Raw genomic sequence first — 27328 nt, 5'->3', positions numbered from 1 at the left:
TACTTTACCTAATGATATGCAGATCATTTATTAATTCATGCATTGTATTTTTTAAGAATTCTCGCTGATGTTGTCATTCTTAAAAAATGAAAATATTATACAAATGACAAACTATTCACTTCAGTGTGATCAGATGCCTATTTCAACCATTGAATACTATTGGAAAATGAGTCATTGTGCCTGGAAGAATGCACAAGGAGTAAAAATGCAACATTATTGGCCTACATGTAGACAGACAGAAGCAGACTAAACAGTATTTGTTGTTTAGATAACAGACTAGCATGTTTGACTATGTGCATTTAAAGTAAATTGATATTTACCAGCAACACAGACTCCTTAATCCTTGAAGACGGGGAGTTTATATTTAGAGCCAAAAACCTCATGTGAAGACTTGCATGCTGACCTAGAAATATTTGTCATCCAGCTTGAATAAGCTTAATTATGGACACAGCTGCAGGCGTGAATGGTTATCTTTAAAATTGGAATGGTAATTATTAGGGAACATTAGATACCTCAAGGGCCTCTTTAGTTGTTTTTATGATTTAATGAATTTTTATCCACTTTCTCAAAATAAAAACGAGTTTCTTGTATTGAACCAGAAGAAAAAAGCTTGTAAAGATTCCCACAGTCCTTACCTGTAATGTTGAGATAGTGCAGCCCTATCAGGGGCGATCTGCTCTGTGTTTCAGTTGCTGGCTTGCTGTGCTTGTGTGCTCTCTGATTAATGAGTGTGCCGTTTATCCTCCGCAGACTGCCATTCGAGCAAGATGTTGAACATGGAAACGTGGCCCACTTGGGTGACTGCGATGGTAAGAGGACCGATTCTTTGTCAGTTTACATAGACATGTGAAAGTAAATGGCATTTCATGTATTTCCCAGATGTTTGCATGACTTTCTCAGTTCAAACAAAAAGACAAGAGGAGGAAATTTGGTAACACTTTATTTGACGGAAATCATGATCTGACATAAATTTGTTATAAAAGTATTACTGATTAAACTTTAGCTTTAATAACATAAAGCTACATCATTTTTAAAGTTTAATCAGTAATACTTTTATAATAAATATATGTCAGATCATGATTTCTTGGTAAATGACAAGTTGTAATAACAAAGACATTTTGAATAATGTCAACTTTGTATTAAAAGTGTCATGATTTACCGAATGACACTTTATGACAACAGTCATAAATATTCATGAAGACTTACTCATGTTCATGATGGTGTTGTGTCATGTTTATGACGGCGTCATGACAGACTTATTCACAATCCGTCAAATAAAGTGTTATCGGAAATTTTAACTTGGCTAATGTGGTGTGAAAATGCACAAATAACTTTAAAAACAAGTTCCAGTTCTCTTTAGTGCCTTGTAGTTCGTTGTTTCTCTGCAGAGCAAACATCGAAATTTAACATAACACCCTTCTGGTCTCAGTTTGTCCTATAGCATAAAGAACAATTTTGCTTTTATTCTGTTGTTTGTATCTGCTTTGTGCCAGGCTCTACTTTATCTACAAGTAATTAATTATGTAAAACGCCAGCCTTTTTTTCTTTCTTGTGCATCATTATGAAAATAGAAGCTGATTTAAAGCAAAGCATAATCTCTGCTGTAGATATGCAGAGGTTTTTAGGATGCTCCCCTGACATCCTCTCTCTTTGATCTTAGTGCTAATTCCAAAGCATGCAAATTAATCCATCTCTTGTGAAAGTTTCCTGAGTTTATGTGCCATGCTCCTGGAGAAAAGAGAGAAAAATATTTCAGAGAGGGTGCTCGTGTACAAGTCTAATCCAGCTTTAGATGGGTGCTCCTTTTGATGCTGTGCTCTCACTTCAGATCTGCTGACCACTGAACCACGGGGGGGGTGAACCCTGTAATAGAGGGTCGGCGCTCAGTCTGCATGTGGTGAAAATTGACTAGTTTTTCATCTTCACTAAGCCCACGTGTATCCATTTTATGAAACAAGCGAGGAACATTAATAAAAATGTTGGCCTTACTTCTAAAGAGCTGCCAAACGGTCTTCACCCTGTGTCTAACACAGATAGTCTTATAAAAGGTTTCAGTGCTTTTAGCAATACATTTAATCCTGATAAAAATGTGACACGTTAATTTCTACACAGATGAACCTCCAGATAAACAGATATATATGCAAAACTTATTTAACTCTTAAGATTTGTGGTGTTTTCACCACTACAGCCATTACTGGGAGATGGGCGTAATTAGGCTTTAGCTATTTGTATACATAGTCCTCTACAAATTCAACACTGGAACAACCTCTTTTTTTTCCCTTTTATAGTTTCATCCAAAGTTTGCATATATAACAAAATGTAATAATTATGTTAGAAAAGCATTCTCTACATTTTATAATATGGTGACACTGCAACTTAAGATTTAATTTTAAAGATGGGTGAATTTGTTAGATATAAACTCAGAACTGCTACAATTTGTACCGTAGTATCATTGGTAGGATCAGTCAGTATTCTTGATTTGCAACCTTACATGTTTTTACTGTAGCATGTCGCTATGCAAGTGCACTCTTCACAATGGGTAGCTCTTTTTTCAACCAACACAGATTTAACTACAGCAAACATGCATACGTTTACTGCTCAAACATGAACCAACTTATCTTCATTGATAATTTTTTCATGAGATAGACTTTTGCAAAATACATTTCAATACATTTACTGTATTATTTTTTAGAAAGTCATATTTCAATTAAATTTTAACATTTATAAAAAAAAGTGCATCATCAACACTTGTGGTTTTATAGTCTCCATACTTGTATACAAATGTTACAGTAGTTCAGAAAAGTAGTGGCATATTTAACTTTGTCGATGTAAGTGTAACCTAACCGCGAGAGGATGCACACACAACAGACGACCAAGAAACACGAGAAAAGACAACTCTTACTTTAGTAGAAAGTTGCTAAACTTCATCCTGTGAATCTAATCACAGCAGCTGTTCAGTACTAAATAGAGCACAGTTTAAAGGCTGAATGTGTTTGTGTACCTTTAAGGTTTAGCAGTGGAGCATGAAAAAAAACCTCAAGAAGAATAATTGTTTAGGGACAGACAAGCATAGGAAGATTCCCAGAATTAAACAAAACACGTTTCCTTCTTGTAACATGCTTTTACAGTGCTTCAAATTTGTTATTTATTTCAACCTAAAAGTTTGTTTCTAAAACAAAATGGGACAGACATATCTCTCTAAATGTTTTGTAGTGTCTTAGCAAATGGGCCAAAAAGTCATGAAAGTTAAAAAAAAGTTTAAATAATTTAAGTTGGCTGCCATATAATTAAATGTTTATTGGTTCTACCTGGACCACTTTTCATCTTGACTTGATCTAAAAGAACAGATTAATGAAAAACAGTAAATACAGTGAGAAAACCTTAATGTTCAGACAGTGGAGGCAGATATAATTGATCAAAACAAAGGAATGTGAACTTATTATTTTATATCTGCTGTAAAATTCCACCTGTGGGTTCCTGGTCTTGCATTTCTGTTGCTGATCAAAAGTAATGGGTTTATAGCCTTGTTCTGATATCCCAAATGTAAACGTGAAAATCCTTCCTTTCTGTACACAATGCTTTTACTGCTGGAGAGTAACACCTGTCAACCCTCTGCAGTTACACCTGCGATAAAAGTAAACGTTTCTCAGCAGTTAAAACAATTTTGTGAACAGAAGGACAGGAAGCTTCCTGATAAATTCTCATAATTTGGAAAAATTGGCCCTGTGAAGGAAAAACGCCCCCAAATACAGAATCAAACGGACCTTCTTGCAAACATTTTCACATAGCCCTCAAGAAAAAATGTCTACAGTGGATCGGCAGGTGAGACAATGTGCAAATGATGTAATTTTCCAGATCATTGACTCAGAACAAGCAAGTGGGCATGCTGCTAAGAACTGGCACTCATATCTCTTTCTGTTTAGTTTCAGATTTAAACACATAAACTCTTCTTGACGCCCACGAGCAGGTGAAGAGCTCTGCTCTCTACCGGTCTTTTAGCAATAACACCTAAAGATGTTCTGCTCACTGGACCTCTGTTTGAGGAATATTCAGGCTTATTTTGCAGCCATTAAAAAGGCTTTAACTGAACAAAATCTACAGCAGTGTGAACTATTGTTCACAACAGCTTTTGCTTAGTTGTTGTGAGATATTATAATAACCTTAATCTCATGGGCTATGACCCATTTTCACGTCAAATATCAATTTAAATGTGACACTTTGCCTTGGATGCTCATGTTCTTCTTGTTAATGCTCTCTGTTTGGCTGAGATCTTTACTGCACACACAATCTTCAGTCAGAGGAAGACAGAGGCACAGCTTCAAGAAGGTTGTTATGACAGACTGTCACTGACACCACTAAGACTTTGAAAACTGTCTGCTCTCTCTCTCCGGGTCTGTCTCTGAGCTCCTATTTATTACGGGGTTGTTCTTCATGCATTCAGGACACACATACTCTGCATCTTTGTACCTGTAAACACCTTCACACCGGATTTGTCCACATTAGCACAAGCTCTTTGAAATATTTCCTGCTGAATATTTCATGTCTCCTGTATTTGGCTCATTTCACCTGTCTGTATCTTGACCCACCAGATGAAAGCAGAGTTGTGGTCTGGCTGGTTTATCTCTCTTTTGGAAAATTTCAGCAAACTCGTTTTCCCTCCGTTTGCAAGATTTTTTTTTTTCGTCTGTGACTGACTCTGTCTGCCTCTCAAAGTAAATTTTCTCTCCCTCTGGCTTCCAGTCACTATTCAAAAGCTCAGTATTTGTAACATAAAATAAGCCAACTAAAAACAAGCATCAGTCTCCCAAGTTAATCACTTAGCAAATCTAGGTAAAAAATAAAAGCAATTAAAACATTTTTCTACTTGATACATTTATCCAAACTGCGAACATTTATTTTAAAATCTTTGCTTGGTGGCTCTGTAGGTTGTTCATTATCAATTTGATTAATATTATATTTCTATTTTAGCTTTGCTTCCTTTATCTTCAGATTAAAATTTTATGTGGTGGGGTGTTTCATTTATAAACATGAGAACCTTTGGTAGAATCCACTTATTCTTCCTTTGAAAACTCTACTTGCAACTAATATACAAAAACAAAACAAAACCCTAAAGATTAGGGATTAGGTACCAAGTCACAGTCATGCATTTTATTGAAATAAATGTTGTGGACATGATTAAAAACCCAATAATTGGACAAAGGCAAAACATTTAATCAGTTTCATATAATCTAGATTAGTATTGGGATTGTGTCCCATTTCACCAGTGTCCTATGGCTGCTTTGGCTGTTGCACATTTTGCCCGAATCAGGGTTTCTAAATGTTTGCCTCAATATGTTTATAGCTAACAGGTCAACATGTGCACATGGTTTCCAACTACTTGTCATCTAAAACAAAATTTTTCTTAAAGAAAAATTTCACTTGACACATACGGTGGCAGCTCAAGATGAGCTGACATCATCCTGCTGAGCATGTTTTTATGCTAACCTAAAGCTTCCATGTTCACACTCCATTATGACTCATTGATAACCGGCGTCTTCCGTTATTTCTGTGGTTCCAGGTAATGTTAAAGGTGTGGGGAAAACTTTCTGAAAAAGCTGTACGTAATAAACTTAGTGTTTCGCTTTGAGTGCCGTGAAATTTAATGACTGGGGTTTCCTTTTCCAACGCAGTTAGCATAGTCACATCACACAGACAGAATGGCAAAATCACAGCAGTCAAGAGTCACTTCACTGTCATTGTACAGGATGCAAAACCCTTCGATAAATTTGGAGAACTTCTTAAATATCTGTTGACTAATTTTGAAAGCTGTGCACAAAAAAAATCGTTGTGACCTTAAAAGGATGCTGTGCACAGTCACATTTTGGTTTTAAAAAACATGAAATAACACAGAGTTCAACTACTGAATGTTTAGGAGTTGAGTTAACCCATTTAAACCCATCGGTCACAATAGTGACCAAGAAATTAATTTTACTTTCAAGGACTCCAAAAAGCTTACTGATTAAATTTTCAGTTGACGTTCAGCAAATATTGAAAGTTTAGAGTGTTTAGATAAGGATTATCACAAGGGTTTTAAGCTAAATTTTAAAATAAAACTCATTGCCAGATGCATGGTCACCATCACAGAGGTTCTTTTGGCAAGTAGTTTTTGTTTTTCTTAATAAAGTCCTTGAGGTTAGGTTGGTTATATTTAAGTTTTGGAACTCATACTTATGTTTTTTATTGCAAGTCTATTACTGCAAAATGTAGTTTTGCCTTGTTTTCTTTCCCCGTGCCTCTGCTTTTACTCATTTCTCTGCCATCTCAGTCGGGGCTGCACTGATTTCAGAGCAGTCTTGTCGTCGGACCACAAAGGGAGATGGATGGACGGCCTTACTTAGAGCCCAGCTAACTGTCTCCTCTCTCCCTTTAACCAGGGAGAAGCAGTTGCTGGAGGGAGAATCGATTTTCATCTCCTTTCTGGCTGATGGCAGGCGAATAGATTTCAAGGGTGATGCTGCAAGGGGAAAGGAATGGGGCTGAGAAGAGCAAGAGTGGAGAGGGAAGGGTGGGTAAATCAAATCGAAGAGTAAAGGGCAGAGCAAAAAGGAATTAGGAAGAGATTGAGAGATCATAGGACGAAGGAAAACTTTGAGGTTTGAAAGTGGCTCAGGTGATAAGATGTATGAATATTGAAATGAGGTGGTGAGCGGACAGGAAGAGCGAGGTTACAGAAAATAATACGAGGACGTCAAGGGATGGATGAAAGATTTTCATTTATCACATTTGTGTGTTTGTACTTTTTGCTCAGTTTTTATATGTAATCATAGATTACTGATGGTACCATGAAAACTGAATCTTCTTTCTGAAATGTGTCTTCTTTTGTTCAAGTTTGACAAAAAGAACTGAGAGTACTTTTCAAATAATAATTTTTTAAGGGGAACATAAGCTATCTGATTCAACCCGAAGAACAAAAGCAGCACAACATACCCCAATTTGAAGAAACCCAAGAATAAGAAACAGAAGTCACTGACATCTATAAGCTCCACTAGGGGTTACAAATCTATTTTTAATGCTTTTGAGCTCCATTTTACTCAATGTTCATTTTACTGAAACATATATATCTATGAAAAGTAAAATCAGAGAAACTAATCATTTTAAGTATATATATATATATACTCCAATGGGGTCACAGCCAGTGAAAAGGGTTGGGGCATAAAGTTTTTACACAAAGCAAGGTTGGTTAAAACATATGATTTCAGGTTATCTTTGATATTAAAATCTTTATGACAATTTAAGACTTATAAAAGAACTAAAACCATATGAATTATATGGGAATAGTTTTTCACAGCACTGTAATTAGTTAAATGCCACACTCTTCCTCAGCATGATGTCTGTGTTGTTAGCCAGATGACTTTTTGTACTCTTGGATCAGCTTAGAAAAGCTCACGGTTTGCTTTTGGAACCTGCTTCCCGACTTCTAAGAGTAAAGAAAGCTGCAGGGAGGCGAGAGCAGCATCTGTTTTCAAAACCATTCAGTCAGGGCACAATGACAAATGGGCTACGAGTGCCACCGCCATCTCCTGTGTCACAACACTGCCACTGGCCTCCTCAGATGGCCTACTGCCAGGCTGTAACTTTGTCAAGTCGGTGTAAGCCACCTGCTTCATCTCCTCTTAATCTCCCACGTTTGCTGCACCTCTCTTTATTTCTCTCAAATTGTGAAGGTTGCATCATTCAGTTTTGTTTAATATTTCACAAATTAAAATGACAATGCTGTTCTTTACTACATCACTGAAGGAATGTCTTTCTGCTGCATCAGAAGACCACAGAGAAGGATCAGTTTCATAATGGGAAACTGAGGGAGTTGGGTATTGACTTGTGGTTACAAGCGACGCTAATGCATTTACTGGACGCTAAAGCAACTCGCCTTACCCCCGCTTTCCAACACAGCCAGATATTAGGATGTAGAAGACATGCCCTTCCTCTAAACCTAATTTGATCAGAGCATACTTTAGAAGCATAAAATCCAGTTGAGACAAAAGGTTGTGGGAGTTACAGTCCTGATGAAAGAGAGAAGTTTGGTGAAATGTCTGGATTCAATTATGTGCGTGTTTGTGCATAATGTATTGCAAGTCTGTTACTCTCTGGCTATTGCATCGCTTAAACTACTGGGAGCATGTTTGGTTGGTATTATTATGGTCCAAACCAGCATGCACGCATGGCTATGAATGAGGTAATATAAGCAGAAATGGCAAACCATGTTTTATTTACAGCAGTAAAGACTCAAGAAGAAGTTCAAAAATATGAAAAAAGACAGTTTTGCTTAACAGGTTCCCTTTAAAATGGATATAAAAACTAAAACTAAATTCAAAACTAGTATTTCTTTTTTTTCCCCTTCAAGGGGCTTTTTTTTTTACACCCGGAAAAAATAAAGAAACACCTTATGATTCTCATTTACTCCTGTTGACATTGTTTTTCTCCTTCTAATAAAATATTAATCTTTTAATCTATTAATCCCTTTCCGTAATCAGGTCTGGGCTCTGCATGGACCGTTCATGTGTTGAACACTTTTGAATGTAGCACAGATTAGTTGGTCAGCTTGTTTGGATTCTACATTTTCAGTATTATGTGTGGGAGAGTTTATTTTCATATGTGTAGACGAAAGGTAATTCAGATTAATGTCCCCAGCGGCACCTGATACAATCCACCATTTGTTTGCTCAATAAATTACATATTTTGTCAAATGTAGAGTCAGAAAATCTGCTAATATTGGCACTTCTAACTTAAATAAGAATCAAGCTACACTTCTCATTCTTTTTTGTACATAACATTGCACACTATAAATTAGAGATAATAGATGTGAGTTATTTCATAGTGACTTCTTACAAAAATTAGAAAACAGAGCCCAACCAAATTGGTGAGTTTAACAATCTTACAGCAGTGTAAATAAAAGATCAGCAGTAGTGATCTTTTCAACACTGAAATGTATGAAATAAATGACCAAAGAAAAAGGACGCTGTAATGAACTGACCTACATAAATACTTATGAGTCAGAACCTTGTTTGATTTTGGTCGTCTTCCTCCACCAGCTTCATTTCTTCCACCTTGTCTGCAGCAGGACCTTCGATTTGAACTGACAGGGTGTCAGTCTTTTGAATCTCTGATCTAATGGATCATCAGCCTTTCAGTCAACTTGTCCCATTTCCTCTTCCTCGTGCTACTAATTTTCATCATAGCTATTAACTTTGCTATGATTACTTTCTTTTTGCGAGGCGATTGTGTTGTGCTGCATAGACACCAGGCCTTGATATCCCAACCTCGACCTCATTACTTTTCTGTAATGAGAGAAAAAGAAACGGTGCAAAAATCCTGAAAATTGCCATTTCAGTTTTGTATGCACCAGTAAAACATGTCGGTGTCACCAGTTTTCTAAACTGCACCTTTTATTCACACTGGATTTAGTGTCACCAATGGTTCAGGAGTCCCGACTTTGCTAACAGAAACCTCCAAGCTGTTTTTTTGTGTGTTCACACCAGCGATGAGCAAGTGTGAACATGCATGTGACAGGTGGCGTCAACTGTTTACATCGTAGTGAGTTAGCTTTGGTTCAACCATCAACAGACCATATAGGATGTCAGATCCACTTGCTGCACGTTATCGCGACATGTCGATTGGCTTCCTTCAGCTTTTGCATGTCACGACCTTTGCTGACAGGCCAATCAGTTACAGCCTAAACATGGACTGATTCCTCTGTCACACTGCCATGTTCACTCTTTTGATTTACTCTGAGGTGATAATAATTATAAAGGATAGATTTGTGCATGCAAATCTTTTATTGGGATCCTGCAATGCTACATTGGCAAAGAGCTTCATGTTCCCTGTTTTGTAGTTTAGCTATTTGTAGTTGACGGAAATTGTCAAATTTGGTTAAAAATGTATAAGTGCCTTTTTTTAACCTTTTTCCACACTTAAATGTTTCACATCATTGATGAACTTTTCATATCAAACATAGATAAACTGAGTGAATAAAAAAGCTTTGCAAATCAACCAGGTCCTACATGAAAAATTAATTGCTCCCTAAACCTCACAACTGGTTGGCCCACAATTGGTGTCATCAACTGTCCACAAAGTATTTACAACAATGAATCACTTGCAGCAATGTGGAGTAACTGCGACCCACTTTTCTTTGCACGGAATATCAACCATTGGAGAATTTTTGACGATTAATGGCCCGTTTAAGGTCAAACCACAGCATGCTAATTAGATTCAAGTTCAGACTCTGACATTCAAAAAACCTGTTTATTCGTTGTATAGAGGTGAACTTGCTGGTGTGTTTTGGATAATCATCCTGCTGCATTACCCAAGTTTCTTTGAGCTTAATGTCACAAATTCAGGATTTTTCTTGAGAGTAGAATTATGGTGCCATCGATGACAGAATTGTGTGGATCCTGAAAAACCAAGACAGCTAAAAACCATAACACTACCACTGCTGCTTTTGAGTGTAGATATGTTCTTCCTCTAAAACTTGCTGATTAATGTTCCTCACTTTGGTTTGCGTGAATCCCACAGTTTTTAAAAGGGACTTTGTAACCATTACCAGACTGATGGATTGTGGACTGATGTGTTGCTTTTTGAGACCTCTTAGATTATTTCATGTTGCCCGACATATATTTAAAGAACCAATGAAAGTGAACTAAGTTATCCAAAATATGTGGTTATTTACTGTTAATCATTCATTGTCAAAGATGGACAGTCTCTTAATCGATTATTGGAACGCAAGTGGTTAGTATTCATTCAGGCCATCTTTGTCTGATATAGTCATTTGTTTATTGATGTGAAACTTCTAAGTGAGACAAAAAAAAGAAATCTGTAAGGGGGGACATTTTACAGGCCTGTAATTTGCTAACCCAGTTGTATTAAATCAGTCTTTAATTGGTAGTAGGAGCTGATGTGTGTTTAGGAAGTGTGACCCTATAGCAGCGGGAGCATCGCAACACTTTCCTCAGATCTTTGTTGCCTCTCAGCTAATAAAAACTGAGTATAAATCACAATTGAGCCTGCCACTAAAACCCTTCCAGTCACACATTTGCCACCCGTTTGGTTTGAACTATCCGGGCTGTAATGACACAGCTAGTATTGCTGCAGTGTGGCTACAGATGGAAGCAATTATGGTGCTGTGAAAATATTTCCTGAAGAAAGGCAGTGTTTTGACTGGTTGAACAGCGGGTACGCAGTTACTCAGTAAATGAGGTCCACTGAAACATCAATGAGGTGTGAGCAGACTGGAGATTCCTCGTGGCATCACGTCAGAGTGGGTGACGATCACCACAGAGCCAGGTCACAGTTTGGCTTTCTGCTGCGTGGTTTTTAATGTGTGTGGGAGGCTTCCTATAGGAAAGAAAATTAGTTGGCAAATTTACGACAGTGGGCTCATCTAATTCCTCTCTAATTGCTGCGGTCTGGGGAGAGAGGCTGGTGCTGAGGTTTAGGAGAGGGAACCGACAAAACCTACACAGTTCTTTGGATTTACATCCAAAGAACTGTGGATGTAAAGTTTTAGGTTTGCTGGTGATACATGTGTTGTGCTTTAGCCTGAAACCCAACAGAGATGGAGGGGAAATGAAAAAGAAACACTATAGAGGAGTTCCCCTCTTAACAAATGCTCCTTCTTCAAACACAGAGAGTGCTCTGTAACCTTCTTTTGATTTTGACTCCCTAAACTGTCACTTCACTAAGACACAATAAAACAGATAGATGGACCTGAAGCAGTATGGTTTGTGTTGAAAGGCCACAGAAGATCACTTACAGTACCTTGAAAATGCATTCGCACTTCTTGCAATGTCCACATGTTTTTTATGTTGCACAGACTTTATTAAAGTTTATTAAGGTTTTTGTGATTGACCGACACAAAACACTGCATAAATGTGAAGTGAAAAGTAAAGGATGCATAGTGTGAAACTTTCTTCATTGCCTTATGAAACAGTGGCCTGATGAAATGTGTCCCAATTACAATTTTCTTCAAGCCATGTTTAAGGTGTAGGTTTAGGGTGGAAGAAGACAAGGTGGTACAATGAGCTCAAAATCAAATTGTTTGGCTGACATGCAGAAAACACTGTTGATGGCAGAACAGTAATATTACACATCACCCTGAACACACCGTCCCCATGGTCATACGAGGCGACCTTCGCCTCGTATCAGAAGAGAAGAGAAGTCGTCAAGTTGTCTTGCATGTAAGATCTTAGTATTGTAATGTTCTGGATGATGGAAAAAGCTACACTAATGTTTAAATTATGTGTTGGAATGACTCAAAGTCCTGACCTAAATCCAATTCAGAATCTTTCACTTGAAAAATTAAAGTGATGTTCAGAGATATTCTCCTTCCTGCCTGCACGAACTTGACCTTTTTTTGTAAGAAAATACATTGGGCAAAAAGCTTCTAGCTGTGAAAAGCTGGTAGAGACATTCCCCAAAAGACTTGCAAATGTAATTGCAGTGAATGATGGTTTTAGGTAAAGGTATTGCCTCTAAGGGGATAAATACAAAATGCACATCACACTTCAGATTTGTATTTTTAGCAAAAAAACCCAAAAAACTTTATTTTCCTACTTTACTACTTTGCATTAGTCTTTGTTGATCTGCCACACAAAATCCCAACAAGGACCATTGAAAAATGTTGGTAATAATGTGACAAAATGTAAAAATATTCAAAGTGTGGAAACATTTGCAAGGGTCTGACCTTCATTTCCATCCCAATGAGCTTCAGAAAGTCTCACGAGACAAACCTGATCTTCCCCTCACTGAAATTCAAACACATTATAGCAATCGACCTAATTTTGCGCTTTGATATATTTCTGAACCTTGTGGTGTGTGCAGTTTCTTGCATAGAGGCTTCTTTTATAAGAAAGCTGAAAAGAAGAGCAGTGGCTTGAGCTCTTGGAGAGCTTGGTGAGGTGCAAGAATTCCTGAAGGCTTCAACTCTTTCATCTGGTCTGTTCTTCTGAGTCCTTCCTTTCTCTTCACAACTTTCTCTGCACAGCATGCAACTGAGAGAACCTTGAAAAACACGAGAGGCTTGGCTTACCCTTCAGCAAGCGGCAGCCCCTTGCTGATAGATGGGTGTTTTCAAGGACTTTGTTGAAATGAGTTTGTGTGTTTTGGGCTCTGCTCAGAGTGGCCTACAGTTGCAACTCATGACCCTTAGCTCGGGTATGTAAATCCTAAATGTGATCTTGTGATTGTGAAATAAATCCTGAAATTATTGGAATGTCCCCACAGTGCTTTGTAACTTTTCAGACAAAAGAGTTTCAGTTATATCACATTGCTTTCATAATATTTCATTTGTAAAAGCAATCATTAAATGCCTTAAAGAGTACCTTGAGGACAGTTATCAGGAAAGAAAAACATTTTCTCTGATTGCAATGCGGTAGATAAGGCAAGTTTGTTTTGTTTTTTTTATCTGAACCAAAAACATAGTAGTTGTTTCCTATTTGTACTTAATTAAGAAGAAAAAAAAATCTCAATTCCCTAGGGGAATGTTATATTGTTGGTGCGCACATAATTAACAGAATATACATTTTTAATTAAAATAAAATAAACTAATGCTTTGAATATTTTTTCAAAAATCTTTAGGGCCATAGCTGTGGGCCGGAATGACCATCTGGGCTGTTTTTATTTTGCAGCAGAGCTAAACAGATCTGCAGCTGAAGAAACGTTTATGGTTTTATCATCATGTTGTGTGGAGGTTGTGCAATGTTTTCCACAATGCTTGCCAACTCCTGCCATATTCTGCTTCGAGAGAGCTCAAGGGTCTCTGTGCAGCTGTCCACACCACAGACTCAGCCTCATTTACCTTCCGAGATTTTATTGAGTCATCTGTTCTGATGTTGCTCCACTACACAGATTATGATGAGAGAAAAACACTCAAGACCTGTTGAATATGTGCAACATCTTGCACTAAGTCTCTATTTGTGTTGAATGTTCTGCATATATAAAACTGGTCTCTACTTGTAGCACCATTATGCTGCTGTTTAAGTCACTCTCTACACTACTGCATTTTTTAGATTTTTCTATCCAAGTTAGTTCAAAGTGTCCAATTAAATGAGGATTGTGTATTCCAGAACCCAAAAGAAAACAATCCCACACCAGGAGATGAGCAATCTGAGCATGGCTTGATATCAATAACAAGCCCTGCTTCACATTGTTGGGCCTTCTCTTCCTAATTCCCCAAAACCCAATAGTCACCCTGCAACAGTCCTACTTTAAATACTTAGTTTGTAGCAGATGCTAATAGATTCTGATAGGGCTCAAATTACTGCATCAAAAATAAATTAGGTTTCCCATTATTAATATTTATTAGTTGAACTAAATCCATTTAAATAGTTCAAATCTGCCAATATTCTACCCATATGATCTCAAGTGTCATTTTGTTTGTTGGCTTAAAACCACCTGTTATTTTATTTGATGTGGCTTTAATTAAACAGTTTGTATTATCAAAGCTTTTTCAGTTCCACACTGCTGCATCGGTCCATAAATTTCTTCCAACACCAGAACCTCCTGAGTTAAGCATTAAGCTGTAAGCCGAGTTGAACCTTCCCAGTGGCCAACCAAAAATGTCTACAAGTCACAAACTAAAAAACAGCGAATTCAGTCATAATAAAAAAAAATAATATGCATTCCAGTGAGTACCACTTGTGAGATTAAAAGTACATTTTGACATTAATCAGCTTTGTTAAAAATACTTTTTATTAAACCCACAATTTTGAATTAAGAATGTTTTTGTTGGTCTGATGTAATATTCAAATCTTAAATTTTGTGTTTTCAAGCAGAAAATCATCGCAAGTAACAGAAATATGCAAATCTGAAAACATCAGTCTATTATTAATCTGTTTTCTCTTAGTGAATTGAGTTATCAAAATAAGTTGACTTTTCAGTAATATTCTGATTTATTGAATATGACTGTAGTATGCAAATCTTTTCAACAGGTCATTTCTTTTTATGGATTGTCTTCAATTTGAAGTGACAGCTGCATCTCCTATAATAATTGACTGTAAACCAAAATATTATTGGCTGATCAGACCATCAAGCTGAATTTACTCTGCACTTCAGGGGAACAAGAATACCCCAAATGTGGCCAAACTTTGCCTTATACCCACAGACAAGAACTATAGATCCAGATAACCTGTGCTTAAATATTTTTATGTCACACATCAAAGCAGTTTTTATGAGCATACTGCCAAATTACATCAATGTGAAAATATGTTCAATATTATTTCATTTTAAGAAGTACTCATTAAACACAGAGACGGCTATATATTCATATTTAAAAAGTTTTTTTCAAAATCAGTTTTGTCAATGCTTTGTGCCACAACCGGCCCTTTAATTCGTAATCATCCTTACCAAGCAATCACATCATCACTTGGGATTTTCCAAATTATTTAAATGCATTGCAATCTTACTGTATGTAAACTTTAAAAGTTGGATAATGTTATAAAAACTTATCTTAAAACATCTCTAGAGTTTACCGTCAATGAGCAAATGATTTTAGACAGTAACACCTATCCAAAACCCATTTTATGCTAACCTAAGCACTTAGAAGCTGTGATATATCCTATTTTCATTTCAGAGATTTCTTTTTACCTATCTATGATTATAAACCCTCCTGGGTGACAGATGTTGCACAGTTGGTAGAGGGTAGGTCTTGATGGCACTGGGAAATAGCTTAAGAGAGTCCTTTAATGTGATATGTAGGGTTCTAGGACTCTTTTTCACTCCTGTCGCTGCCGTAATGTTTTTCTATCACTAAAGCAAAAAACCTCCAGATGAGTTTGAATAACTCTGCATTAAGTAACTCTTCCCTCTACTCTGCAGCATATCAACAACACCGCCATCCTTCTTTCCACACTTCCACTTACTCTCAGGCTTTCACTCATTCTCACGAGTCTCACTCTCTTTCCTCCACACTCTCATTGGCTTTCACCGCGTGCATGCTTCTGTTCTCTGTGGCACATCCTCTTCAGTCCGTCTGTCACTTCTCCTGATCTTTTTTCCTCTGTTCATCTTTCCATCAGCTCTTTCCTGTCAACTTAAAACCTTGGAGTTTACCAGTGTACCTCGGTATTGATCAGCTGAAGCTCTGTGTAGTCCCAGGTCTAGACAAGCGCACTGATCCTGAGCGATTATTGAGCTCAAGTAGCGCACTCTGATAGCATGTCCACTCAAAGGTATCTTGGCCTCGGGTCACAGAGGAGAGATCTCATTAAAAGTGATTTGTAAATTACCAAAGGTGGCGGGCAAACAGTGGAAAGAAGGAGGTGAGAGCAGTTCAGTCAGCCAACCAGATGGCATGCCTCCTGTTGGCATGTGAGTGTTTTTGTTGTTGTAAGTATAGTATTGAAAGTTTTATGATTCTGACTTTATATATGGTTCTAGCAGGTGGGAGAGATTATGTTGAAACTTAGGTCCTAAGTCAAGAATGAGAAAAATGTACCCTGTGCAGATCATTACACTAATTTGATGCAGACCTACATTTTAATTCATTCCCTTAGACATATCTTAAAATATTTATTGTAGCTCTACACCATATGCATTCACGTTTACACAGCCAGCTATGTAATTCTTGCATCATTTTATATTTGATAGCTTTTAAAAAGGAGACTGTGTTGAATCCCTTCAAACCTTTTTCCACAAATAATCATTGATCATGAAAGAAAAACCTTTAAAAAACCCACAATAACCTGATTACATAAATGCTCACTGGGCTGTAATGTAGATTAGATTTGACTGTCCTGACGTCAGCTCATAAGTGTGATAACTTCAACTTATGTTCAAAACTGAGGAACAACTTTAAGAAACAGGAGAACTTTCGACCAGCTGCCTTCTGGATAGCTTGAATATTGTTCCCTTTATCTGTACAACTTAAAATTTTAAAGTATTTTATCCAGCCTGGGTGTTTTCTTTGAAAGAAAAGCCCTTTATGCAAAATACAGAGAAAATTCTAGATTTTCTCTCCTACAGAACAAAGTCAGTAATTGGCAGAAATTCCTATGAAGCACATTCATCGTTGCTATTGGTCTCTTGGTTTTACCCATTTGGAAGAAAAGTCCAGTTTCACCAATGTCATTGCTTTGCAGCATTTTCTAAATTTTCTTTAAAAAAAAAACAAAAAAACATCCTCACTATCTCTTGTGATGCGCTATAATTTTTTTATTCCCTTCTTCTTGCGGATACCTTTACATGATGAGATGTTCTTTATATATATATATATTTCTTTTTTTTTTTTTTTTACCTTTTTGCAAATTCTGGCTTTAAAAATATGTAAATTGGTAAATATAAAGAAGAATCTTCTTAGACGGTTCATCTTAATTTCTGGATAATCAGATTCACTATAACTCATGTTGGGGGTGTACCCAAAAAGAACAAATGTTGAAAATATTCAGTAGTTGGTTCTGTAAAGCGTGAGTGTCCATACTTTTTCAAGCAGGTTATTATATCTTTATTTTTTACACACATTCCCCTAACAAATTAGTTTAATTTCAGTTTGATTTAACAGGATACATTCCACAAAAACAGGTAGGAGGACATTTGAAATATTTTGTATTTGTCTAGAAACCCCGGGGTTCTTAAAAGAGCTTGTTCACTTTTAAGAGTCACTGTTAAAAGAAAAATAACACTGCCTCCCACTGAAAAAACCCAATCAAAGTTTTTGCAAATATGCACATAAAACAATTTCTTTCACCACATTGCCCACCACAATCTGGTGGCTTTACTTGGATAAGATTCAGCTGAAACTACTTGTTAAGACTCCCTTTAAAAAGATTGACCAGATTTGGGAAAACAAACTAAAAAAAGTCTGCTGATATAATTGAATCCACATATTCCTGATTGCAGGCCAGGCACTGAAAACCCGTCATGAAAAGCCTTCTAAAGGGAAAAATATAAAGCCTTTACCTTTTGTTTACATGGCTGACCCCCCTCCCCGATGATTTTAACACACAGCCTGGCCTGAAGCAAATATGTAGTCACCTCACTTACCCCGTTCAGAAACCTGTCTACTCTCTACAGACGAAAAAGAAACATAAATGAGGCTGAATTAATAATTAAGCTCTTCTGGGTAGCTGGAAGAAGTGAAATATGCTAAAGAGGAATGTAAGGGCAATAGGAGAGTCATGCAGGTATGTGATTATGTAGTCATCATAGCAAACCTTGACTCTAAGCCTGAACTACCCCTGCTAATAAACCCTGAGGAAGACCTGAATCTATCAAGACTGTGTTTTTCTGGTGCAGATTATACAGAATTTTAATTATAAACACATGAATGGCTGGTGTGCATAAATGTTTCACCATATTGATCAGCCAAGGCACGTCTGACAGGATAAAAGACTGAATAAATTTTTTCTTTACCTTATTATTTTTTATTTTATGTATTTATTTTGCTAATAGACTACTGCAGAACTCACCAGAAACTTTTTAAAGCCCAGCTCTAAAATCGCTGTCAGCAAAGGGCCATAAAGGGTTTTACCGTCATCCCGAGAGTCAACACAGTTTATGTGCAACCAGGGATTTGTCCAAGTAAGGAACTGAGATCATTTTTTTAAAAGCAGCTTTATTCTTTATTAGTTTGTTTCCGTACTTAAATAATACACATCAGTCTTAGTTTGACAGATAACATGAGAGGAACTGTCTGGTGTTATGTGATGGAGAAATAAAAGTAGATGGAAAATATATTTACAAGGCATGTTGAGACAAAGAAAGTAGAAAGGACAAAAATGTGGCCAAAAGACCAAGAGGCAGCCTTTAAGCAAAGAATAAGAAGAGGAGGATAATGAGCAAAGTCACTCAGCCGTGGAAACACTGCACACACTTACTTATTAACACACTTATATTCCTGCATCAATGCAAACATATTCACAGTGGAGTGCACGCGGTCTGGCATGTGCATCCCTCTTCCACTCCGTACATAAACACATTAGCATTATGCATCGAAATGGTAGATTGTGGAGATGAAAGCCCTTCAGATCACTTGCTGCTCCATGACACAGTCGTAGCCTATCGAGCTTAGAAGTGTGTGCTTATGCCACCGACGTATCCGCTGGGACGCTGTGAAGTCTCTTTGTTCGAGTTTGATGTGCCCTGATTGTAATACATGTATTCTAACTGTGAAAGTGAATAAAAGTTTCCAGGTCTAGCTTTTGATTAAGAAACCTATCGAACCGTAGGCGGCTTCAGAATAGCTCTCAGATTAATTAGTTAGCACCTGCCCTCCCAATCTGTAATCAAAGCCAAAGCAGTGGCCACGCAGGTGATTTCACATAGCCTCACCCATGTACAAAAAATGGATTTTAAGAAGCTTATTGAGTTTGTATGTATGTATATGTACAAGAAGTATAAGCGGTTATAAAACAAAAATAAGGATTTTATTATTATTATTATTTATATTGGGAGCTCAGATGATGACACACCACATATGTGATAGTTATTTAAAGCAAAAACAAAATGATTTCCTTACTTTAAATCTGACATTTTAAATCCATCAGTTTACTAAACAGACAGGGGATGAGAGCTCAAAGTAATAAAACACAGAAACTTTGATATACAATATTTAGTCTGTTATCTGCTTTAAGTGTTGCTCTCTCTTAATCTTCCGCAGTCTAAATGTAATTCATTCATTTAGATCTTCATATCTTAAGAAATGCATCTTCCTTTTAAATAGTTTTTCATACCTCTGAGGTTCCTTTAATTGACACATTCCCAATTCTATATATTGCAAACGTTGAGTCTTCCCACTCAGTAAGCATTCACAGTAAAGGGTGATGTTGTCAGTCCTTGAGCAGGGCTGCTTAAGTCTGGTTTAATGAGGGAAAAACCTCACAAGAGCTTTTAAAAAAGGTCACACACGCAGCTTCAACTTGAGTTATACACTGCAGCCATGTCAGATATTGTACTAAGGGCTGCTCAGAAAACATTGACTTTCTATATTGGAAATAAAACCTTTGAGTAGATATACTTCATAAGGTTTTCCTTTATATCACCAGGTGCTGGGTAAGCAGGTGACACATTTAAGGGATAATGGGTATTAAAGATTTATTAGGTTATATGTTGTAATCCTGAAGCTATTATTTGCTATGGGTAGAATACGCAATAAAACCAGTCAGTGATTTAACAATCGTATCACATACTACAATGAATCAGTTTTGTGGGGAATTTTTATGTTTTGAGATGTGAAATATGGAGGCATATTAAAAGTATAATGAAGTCCTTTTTCTGTTTTAAGTTATTTGTACAAATACTTATGCTAGTTTAAAGTTTAAATCATGCACTGATTGACATGTGCATGTTTTTGGAATGTGAAATTGTTCCCTTCATGCCAATATATTTGGTATCAATGGGCAGGTGGCTGCAAGAGAGATATCAGAAGAGACGATTTAGAAGGTGAAGGTGGAAACAACGTACATAGAGAAAAGTATTTCAAGAAAAAGGAAAAACTAAACTAGGTATTAAACTACAGAGTCTTTGTGTTTTAAATGTTAACTGGTAAAACTATACTTACGCAAATTGACGTTAGGTATTGTTTGTAGCTATAGAGCTTTTCGAGCTCTTGTGCTTTTAGTCCTTTTTGCTCGTGTGTTGCCTTTCTCGCTCCATTCACTGCTTTAATCATCTCCTATCTGCTCTTTTTTGCCCGAGCTGTTTTCTTTGGCTGAATCCTCCTCTTGTACTCTCAACTCTTTTGTGTCATCTCTTTTGTCTCATTTCCTCACTTGTCCTCCCAATTCCTTTCAGCACACACAGTGTAAAAATCTCTCTCCTCTCCTTGGCTTGCCTCCCCGTTCCTCTCCTCTCCTCGTTATGTTGTAATTGGAGCTAGAAACCTCGAGACAAACAGCTCAGTGTTCGTCGGGCTGACAGACAGCCTGTTGGCTTCCATTAAGCTTTAACAAGCCATTGGGATTGGGAAAGAAGTTGTGGAAGGACAGAGTGCCCAGCCAGCGGTTTTTATTGTCACCTCTGGTAGCAAGCACAGAAATGTGTCACAACAACAACAACACACACACACATGCTGCCAAATATCTGTGCATGTTGCACATAACTTTTAGCCATTGGCTATAAATGTTTGCTTAGCTTTTGTTCATCCAAGAAAAAACATAAGTTTGGGATAATGGGGTGTCCACGCGCAGGAGGAAACGCTGAACCAGTTTGTCTCCATTTTAGTCAGAACCATTCCCCCTGTGTGAATGTGACAGCACTGTTATTGCAGTATGCAGAACTTAATCAAAAGTGTCACACAGCAACCCTGAACTACAGTGGAGATAAATGTCATCTATAACCTCTGCAGAGCATTTCCAGATGTTGTGTGTGTGTGTGTGCGTGTGGGTGCGTGTGTGGGTGTGTGTGAAAGATTGCAGATTTGTGGTCATTAATTTTCTCTCTCTGAAATGGTCTGTGCTTTTGGCCTTTTCATTTTGGTTTAGAAAGTAGCCAAAGCTCTAGTCAATCAGTTAAACCTGACACTCTTGACCTCCTTTTATTTGTATCTGTTTTAACCAGCAGATGGATTTTTTTGTGTTACATCTGCAGATTTGGGGAGAGAAACTTCTAAAACGGGATGTTTTAGAAGCTAAAAAAAGCAACTTTTGAGCCAAACTTATAGATTTTAAAATAGAATGATGGCTGCTGAACTATTAGAAAAACAAAGCATTTAGCCAATGAGGCCCAGCAACCAAGAGCTGACTTTGTGATCATATTGAGGAAAAAAGACTGAGGGGGAATTTTAAATTAAAGCTTAACAATATTTGGAAACCATGATATTTTTCTACAGAAACATGTGAAGTTTTAATACGCCTTGAACCTTTTCACAATTTGTCACGTTGCAAAAATGTTGATGTGTTTTATTGGGACTTGATGTGGCAGAACAATAAATAGCAGTACATACATGTGAAGAAGAACGATAAAGTGATGGATATTTTCCAGCTGCACAAATAAAAATTCTGAAGTGTTTCATACATTAGTGATCACAGAAGTGTTCTCTGCACTACCCTTTAAATAAAATCAAGTGTAACTAATTGCCTAGAGAAATCACCTATAAAATAAATAAAATCTCCCTGCGTGTAATTTAATATCAGTATAAATACATCTGTTCTGTGATGGCTTGAGTTTAGTTGAAGAACATTAATGATTATCATGAAGACTCACTAACGTGAGTCAGGAAATCAGTCAGGAAGAAAGTTATTAAAAAGGTTAGAAGAGATTTCAAAACAGTATCCCAAACTCTGAACACACAAAGCACTGTTGCGCACGTTAGCTAGCAGGAAGGTTTGTTGCAAAACTGTTTCCAGTTTTTGCAAACAGGAACATGTTTTTGTGAAAGCCGTGTAAAGGACACAGCGGAATGTGTTCTTGTCAGATTTGTAATTATAGCACTAGGTTAGATTTGTCAGACACCAAACTCTGCACATCACCATTGCAAAACAATTCTTATTGTAAAACACGGCTGTGGTAGTATCATGCTGTGGTGATGAAGCCTGTATAACATAATGGTTTATATTAAATTATATTCATGCGTTAGAGTGGTCCAGCCAAAACCCAGACTTGAATTTAATTGAAAATTAGAAGCATCACTCTGCGTCCGATCTGACTGAGCCTCAGCAGAAAATTCAGTCTCTACATGTGAAAACCTGATGTGTTGCTTTAGTTGCAATTCAAAGGGTATGAATACGTTTGCAAGCCCCTTCACAGAAAGTCTTTGCTCATGCCAAGACTCTAATGAAATTTTTGAAGAGAAAAGTAACACTCAGTTAACCAAATATTTATCACTTAAGCTTAAATCTATCAAATACTTAAAAAAAAAAAAACATATTTTATCTGAAAACAGTAGTGGGAAGAAGAAGTTGCCATAGTTTGGAGTTACTGTGAATCATGCCTGTCAGAAAAGGAACCCTCAGAGAAACCATTTACTAAATACCTTAAAGCACATTTTTAAATCTAGTACCCTGGGCCAACTTCAAGAGGAGTTCATTTTTTCTTCTAAAAATTAATATTCAGAAGTGGTGCCAAACTAAAGGAGAGTTGATGTGAAAAGAAATTAGGGAAGAGAGGGTCATGGCATCACACAAAAGACTGAATTAAAAGCAAATTTTGCATAAATTCATTTTAATCCCCTGATAAAATATGACTGGAAATATAGGGCAGGATTCCTGTGATGAGGTGAAGAACTAAAATGTTCTTGTCATGTCAAGCAATAACTACAACCCACTTTCATGCGGATCCTCTCTTATCAGTCTGGTAATAAAGGAGTAATTAGAGCTGGAAGGATATTGATTCACCAACATGGCCTGTTGATTTACGGCAGGTTTCGATCAATTGGAAAGGCAAACTTGTTGAAGATGTTGATTTGCATCGACAGCGTTGAGGATCCTTTGTCTGAAGTCTGAGGTCCAATTGTTGGTGACACAAAATGGATAAAAGGCTTAAGAAATGTCTGTGTCATTGTTATCTTGGCTTTTAGTGGGCAGTTATGCTTTTAGGTTCTGAATAAAAAGCTCAACAGTGAAATTGACTAAAGAAAAACAGAAAATGTTCATCCATTTAAATTTCCTTGAGACGACACTAATTAAAAATGTTGACCTTTTTAAAAATAAGTACTTGTAATAAATAAATACTAATACATTTAATGTCATTAAAGGTGATGTTTTCATGCCCCCTTGAGAGGAATGCTAACAACGGTGCAGACCTTTTTAAAAAGAGGCCCAATGTTTTGTTTGAGGACTAGAGATTGAGACATATTTAATAACACCATCTCACTGAAATGTTCATTTTTTTTCTTTTGTTACTATTTAGCAGATGCAATCATGCTGACAGGCTGGAAGCTGTGCTTCTACCACACAAGCTCCAAGTATTTTGTAGCAGAAGGAAAAATGATAGTGTCCACATTCATTTCTTACCAGAAATGACACATGTAAGATTGTCCAAACCACTTGACGCTGTTTTAAGGAGTAATAGTTTGAATGCTTAATCATGTGCTTTGTCCAAATGTGAACGAGTCTGTAATGGAAAACAGGAGTAAAACAAATGTGCTCCTTCAGATTCTTGTTTTTTTTTTTTGTTTTTTTTTATCTTCACAGGCATGAATTCCTTGATAAATTTGCACCCAGGTTTATTTAGACTGACTGATAGCAGAGCATCCAGTGATTTTAAAACAAGAACGAGGTTCACATTTTGAAGTCAGTCTGGATTTTTTGTATTCTAACTGTAATAAAACGTTTGCATACAGGCTTGAAATCACCGGCAGTAGAATCTTGGTAAATGTTTCAAGCAAGTTACAGAGAAACAAAATGCTCGAAGCCACGAACAAGCTTGTACAAGTCTTCTTATGAGAACTGGTAGAGTTATTTTAAATCGATCGGCTTCGAGTGAAAAGTTTAGCCAGGAGAAGAAAAACCGGAAGAGTCACAGTGAAGCAACTGATAAAATTCAATTGAAGGTTTGTAATTAGATGTGAAAAGGATCTTCATTGATCAACTAAGATAGTTGCCACTTACAAATGAAGTATTTTTGTTTTTCCTTCACACTCTTTGAGTTTAAGGATAGGCTTTGTTATTTTGATACTTGCACATTACACAAGAACCCTAAAGCAAATGAATGTTTTTAGCTGAAATCATAATTGCCTTGTAGTCTTGTAGACAATGATTCATGATCTTTATTTTCCATAAGTGACTAACTGTGATTTTTAGCTAAACTAAGTTAGATTAAAACCTTCAGTTTAATTCAAAATCCAAATAGTTTTCATTTATTTACTTGGTGTTTCTCTTATTATTAGAGGTACTCATTACTCTCTAATCCCACAGGATGCAGCTGTGGTTTGAATCCTAAGCAGGGTTACTGTATGTTGTTGTGCTGCCATGGTAATTACATTAAATTACTTGGGGGGGAGAAACATTTACATTTCTTGAATCTGCTTCTGTAGATTCTGGCTTCCTCCTTCACTGTGTTATTATACCTGCTGTGTATTTTTCCCATCACAGTAATTGCTCCTTATAGAATCTCAGGTCTGGGCCCAGACAAGAACATATACAATCGGCATTAATTCTTAGTTTCCTTCTTGTGCATATTAACAGCTTAACATGTACAACATCACCTCTGGTGCGGCGCAGCGGTTTAAGGGTTTTTTCACAGGGTTTAATCTACCATTCCTTAGCTTAATGCCGATGTGTCTAGAGTAACACTTTACATTAGAAAGCCACAGGCCACATTAATTACCCACCGGGCCAACTCTCACTGCAGGATCTTCTACACAAACAACTTCCCAAGTCCCCATTAAAAAATAATTAATCAAACCATAAAAAAAAGAGGTTTGTTTATTTAAAAAAAAAAGTATGACTATTTTCTTGAATACTTTCATTCTTTCTCTCTGCCCTGGCTTTTTCTGTATAGGGTTAGTTCGCAAGTGGTTTCCAATTCCTATTAATGATATCCATTAATTTTCTGTGAAAAAGGATTTATTTTCCTGTCCTTGTGGAGACACTTTGCCTCTGCCACTATTGCTGCTGTAATTTAACAACTATTACTACTGTTTGTCTAAGCCCCCAAATGCTCAAGTTTGCTTTAGGCCACTCTCTGTCTTTCTCTCTCTCTTTATCTCTCTTTCTCTCTTTGTAACTCATTCCTCTTTTCCTCATCTGCTTTTCTCCAATCTGCTTCCCTTGGCACAATTTCATTGTATTCACCGCTGTTGGTCCCAGGAGCTTGTGGAGCCAAAAAAACAACTTTTCTTCTGGCATTTTTCTAATTGATCCTTGGCAGCCTGTGCTGTGGTCTCACTGTAGTCTTGTCTTCAATAATTCATAAGCGTTTTCACAGAGAGGGAGTTCATTAAATGTACTTGTACAAAGATGATATAGAATATTTTCATTTGCACATGTGATAACATTCATCCATAAACACACTGATAAATGTTCAAGACATGAAAAGCAGACATTTGTTATTCCAGTGCAATGATTTAAAAGAAAAAGGTTTGCATATTTACTATAGATAACACCAGCCTATAATAAAATAAACTAAATGGTAAAGATAAAACAGTGGACAAAACATCAGTGACAATATAACAAATGTTCTAATAATGGCCATTTCTCAGATGTTGCCTATGCATATCAAATAATTCAAACTGTCAGCTCACTGTCAGCTTGCAGTATTTGTAAATGATCTTAATGCAGCAGTATTTCTGTAAGCAGACATTTGTTGTTTCTATACTGTTTATATTCTTCTGGCAGAATCAGTTTTCCTCAACATCTTCATTTCCAATAATCTAGTCAGGTAATACTTTTGCATATCCATAATTATTTGTGTTGTGATCTGCAAATGGTTTGATACATTTTTAAAACATGAAACCCCATCCCTTAATATTATTATTATTCCCCCACTTCTGGACTTCACCTTTGGGACTTTGAAGTTCTTTCATTCTGACTCAGTTTGCTGACAAAAATTTGCTTCTGTTAATATTCATTAAAATTAAATGAGCTCTTTTACTATTGTGTCGTTTTCTTAGAAATTATTTTTGTACTGTCTTATATTTTGAATTCTTCTTTGTGCAAAAAAAAAATCCGATGGTGCATCAACAAAAGTTTTTGATGTGTGCTTCATCGGTGGGACTATGAAGTCATTGCCTCTAATTTGGCCTGGTTCACCCCCATTAATCAGCTTCTTTCTTAAGATTTAGTTAATTAAAATATTTTTTTATTCATTTGTCATTAGAATTTAATACCCTTTGCACTGTCTGTGCTGCTATTTTGAGGAAATCACCTCAGCTGCTCAAATAAGTGGTAATGCTGAGTATAATTATACTGACAGCTGTTTGTGAGGCCACAATAAAGAAAAACAGATGATTCGTCAGATGATTCATTACCTACGCAGCTCTTCCTTTAACAGGTCATTTTATATTAATATTTTTGCAATTAGTGTGCAGATAACACATAAGTCATTTAGACTTATGTGTAAGAACCAATAAGTGTATGTTCACTTTTGTTCCAAAGTGTTTTTCAAATATTTAATTGGGTGCCAAAGTAATTTGTCAGTTTTTCAATTTAAATGTAATTCAGTTATAGAGCGATGATGCAGTTTTCCGTAACTGAATTTTTGTAGATGAAGTTGCACGTAGTTGCCCTCACCTCTGTTGTTTACTGTAAACATTGCAGATTTCATGAAATGAAAACATTTGATTATTACTCACCATTACTGCCAGACTTGGCTTCTCCCTGTAAAGCTAATGTTGCAAAACATGTTACGGTTGAGAGCCATTCTCAATCAGGAAGACAGTTATTATAGCCATTAAAATCACTATCCACTTTATGTAATGAAGGCA

At 36.7% G+C, this 27328-nt stretch overlaps 1 protein-coding gene across 2 annotated transcripts in view; it reads left to right on the top strand.

Moving 5' to 3' along the window:
• Window positions 1–27328, top strand: part of sema6bb (sema domain, transmembrane domain (TM), and cytoplasmic domain, (semaphorin) 6Bb) — a 171443-nt gene that overhangs the window by 134992 nt on the left and 9123 nt on the right. For both annotated transcript variants that reach the window (XM_032572026.1, XM_032572025.1), the window contains one exon: window positions 751–809. In XM_032572026.1, the coding sequence (XP_032427917.1) occupies window positions 751–809 (59 nt within the window). The remainder of the gene's footprint in view (window positions 1–750; window positions 810–27328) is intronic.

The sequence above is a fragment of the Xiphophorus hellerii genome, chromosome 9 (assembly GCF_003331165.1).
Source record: "Xiphophorus hellerii strain 12219 chromosome 9, Xiphophorus_hellerii-4.1, whole genome shotgun sequence".
Taxonomy (NCBI): domain Eukaryota; kingdom Metazoa; phylum Chordata; class Actinopteri; order Cyprinodontiformes; family Poeciliidae; genus Xiphophorus; species Xiphophorus hellerii.
Note: the sequence above shows the minus strand (reverse complement) of the source record. Positions and strands in the feature narration are given on the sequence as shown.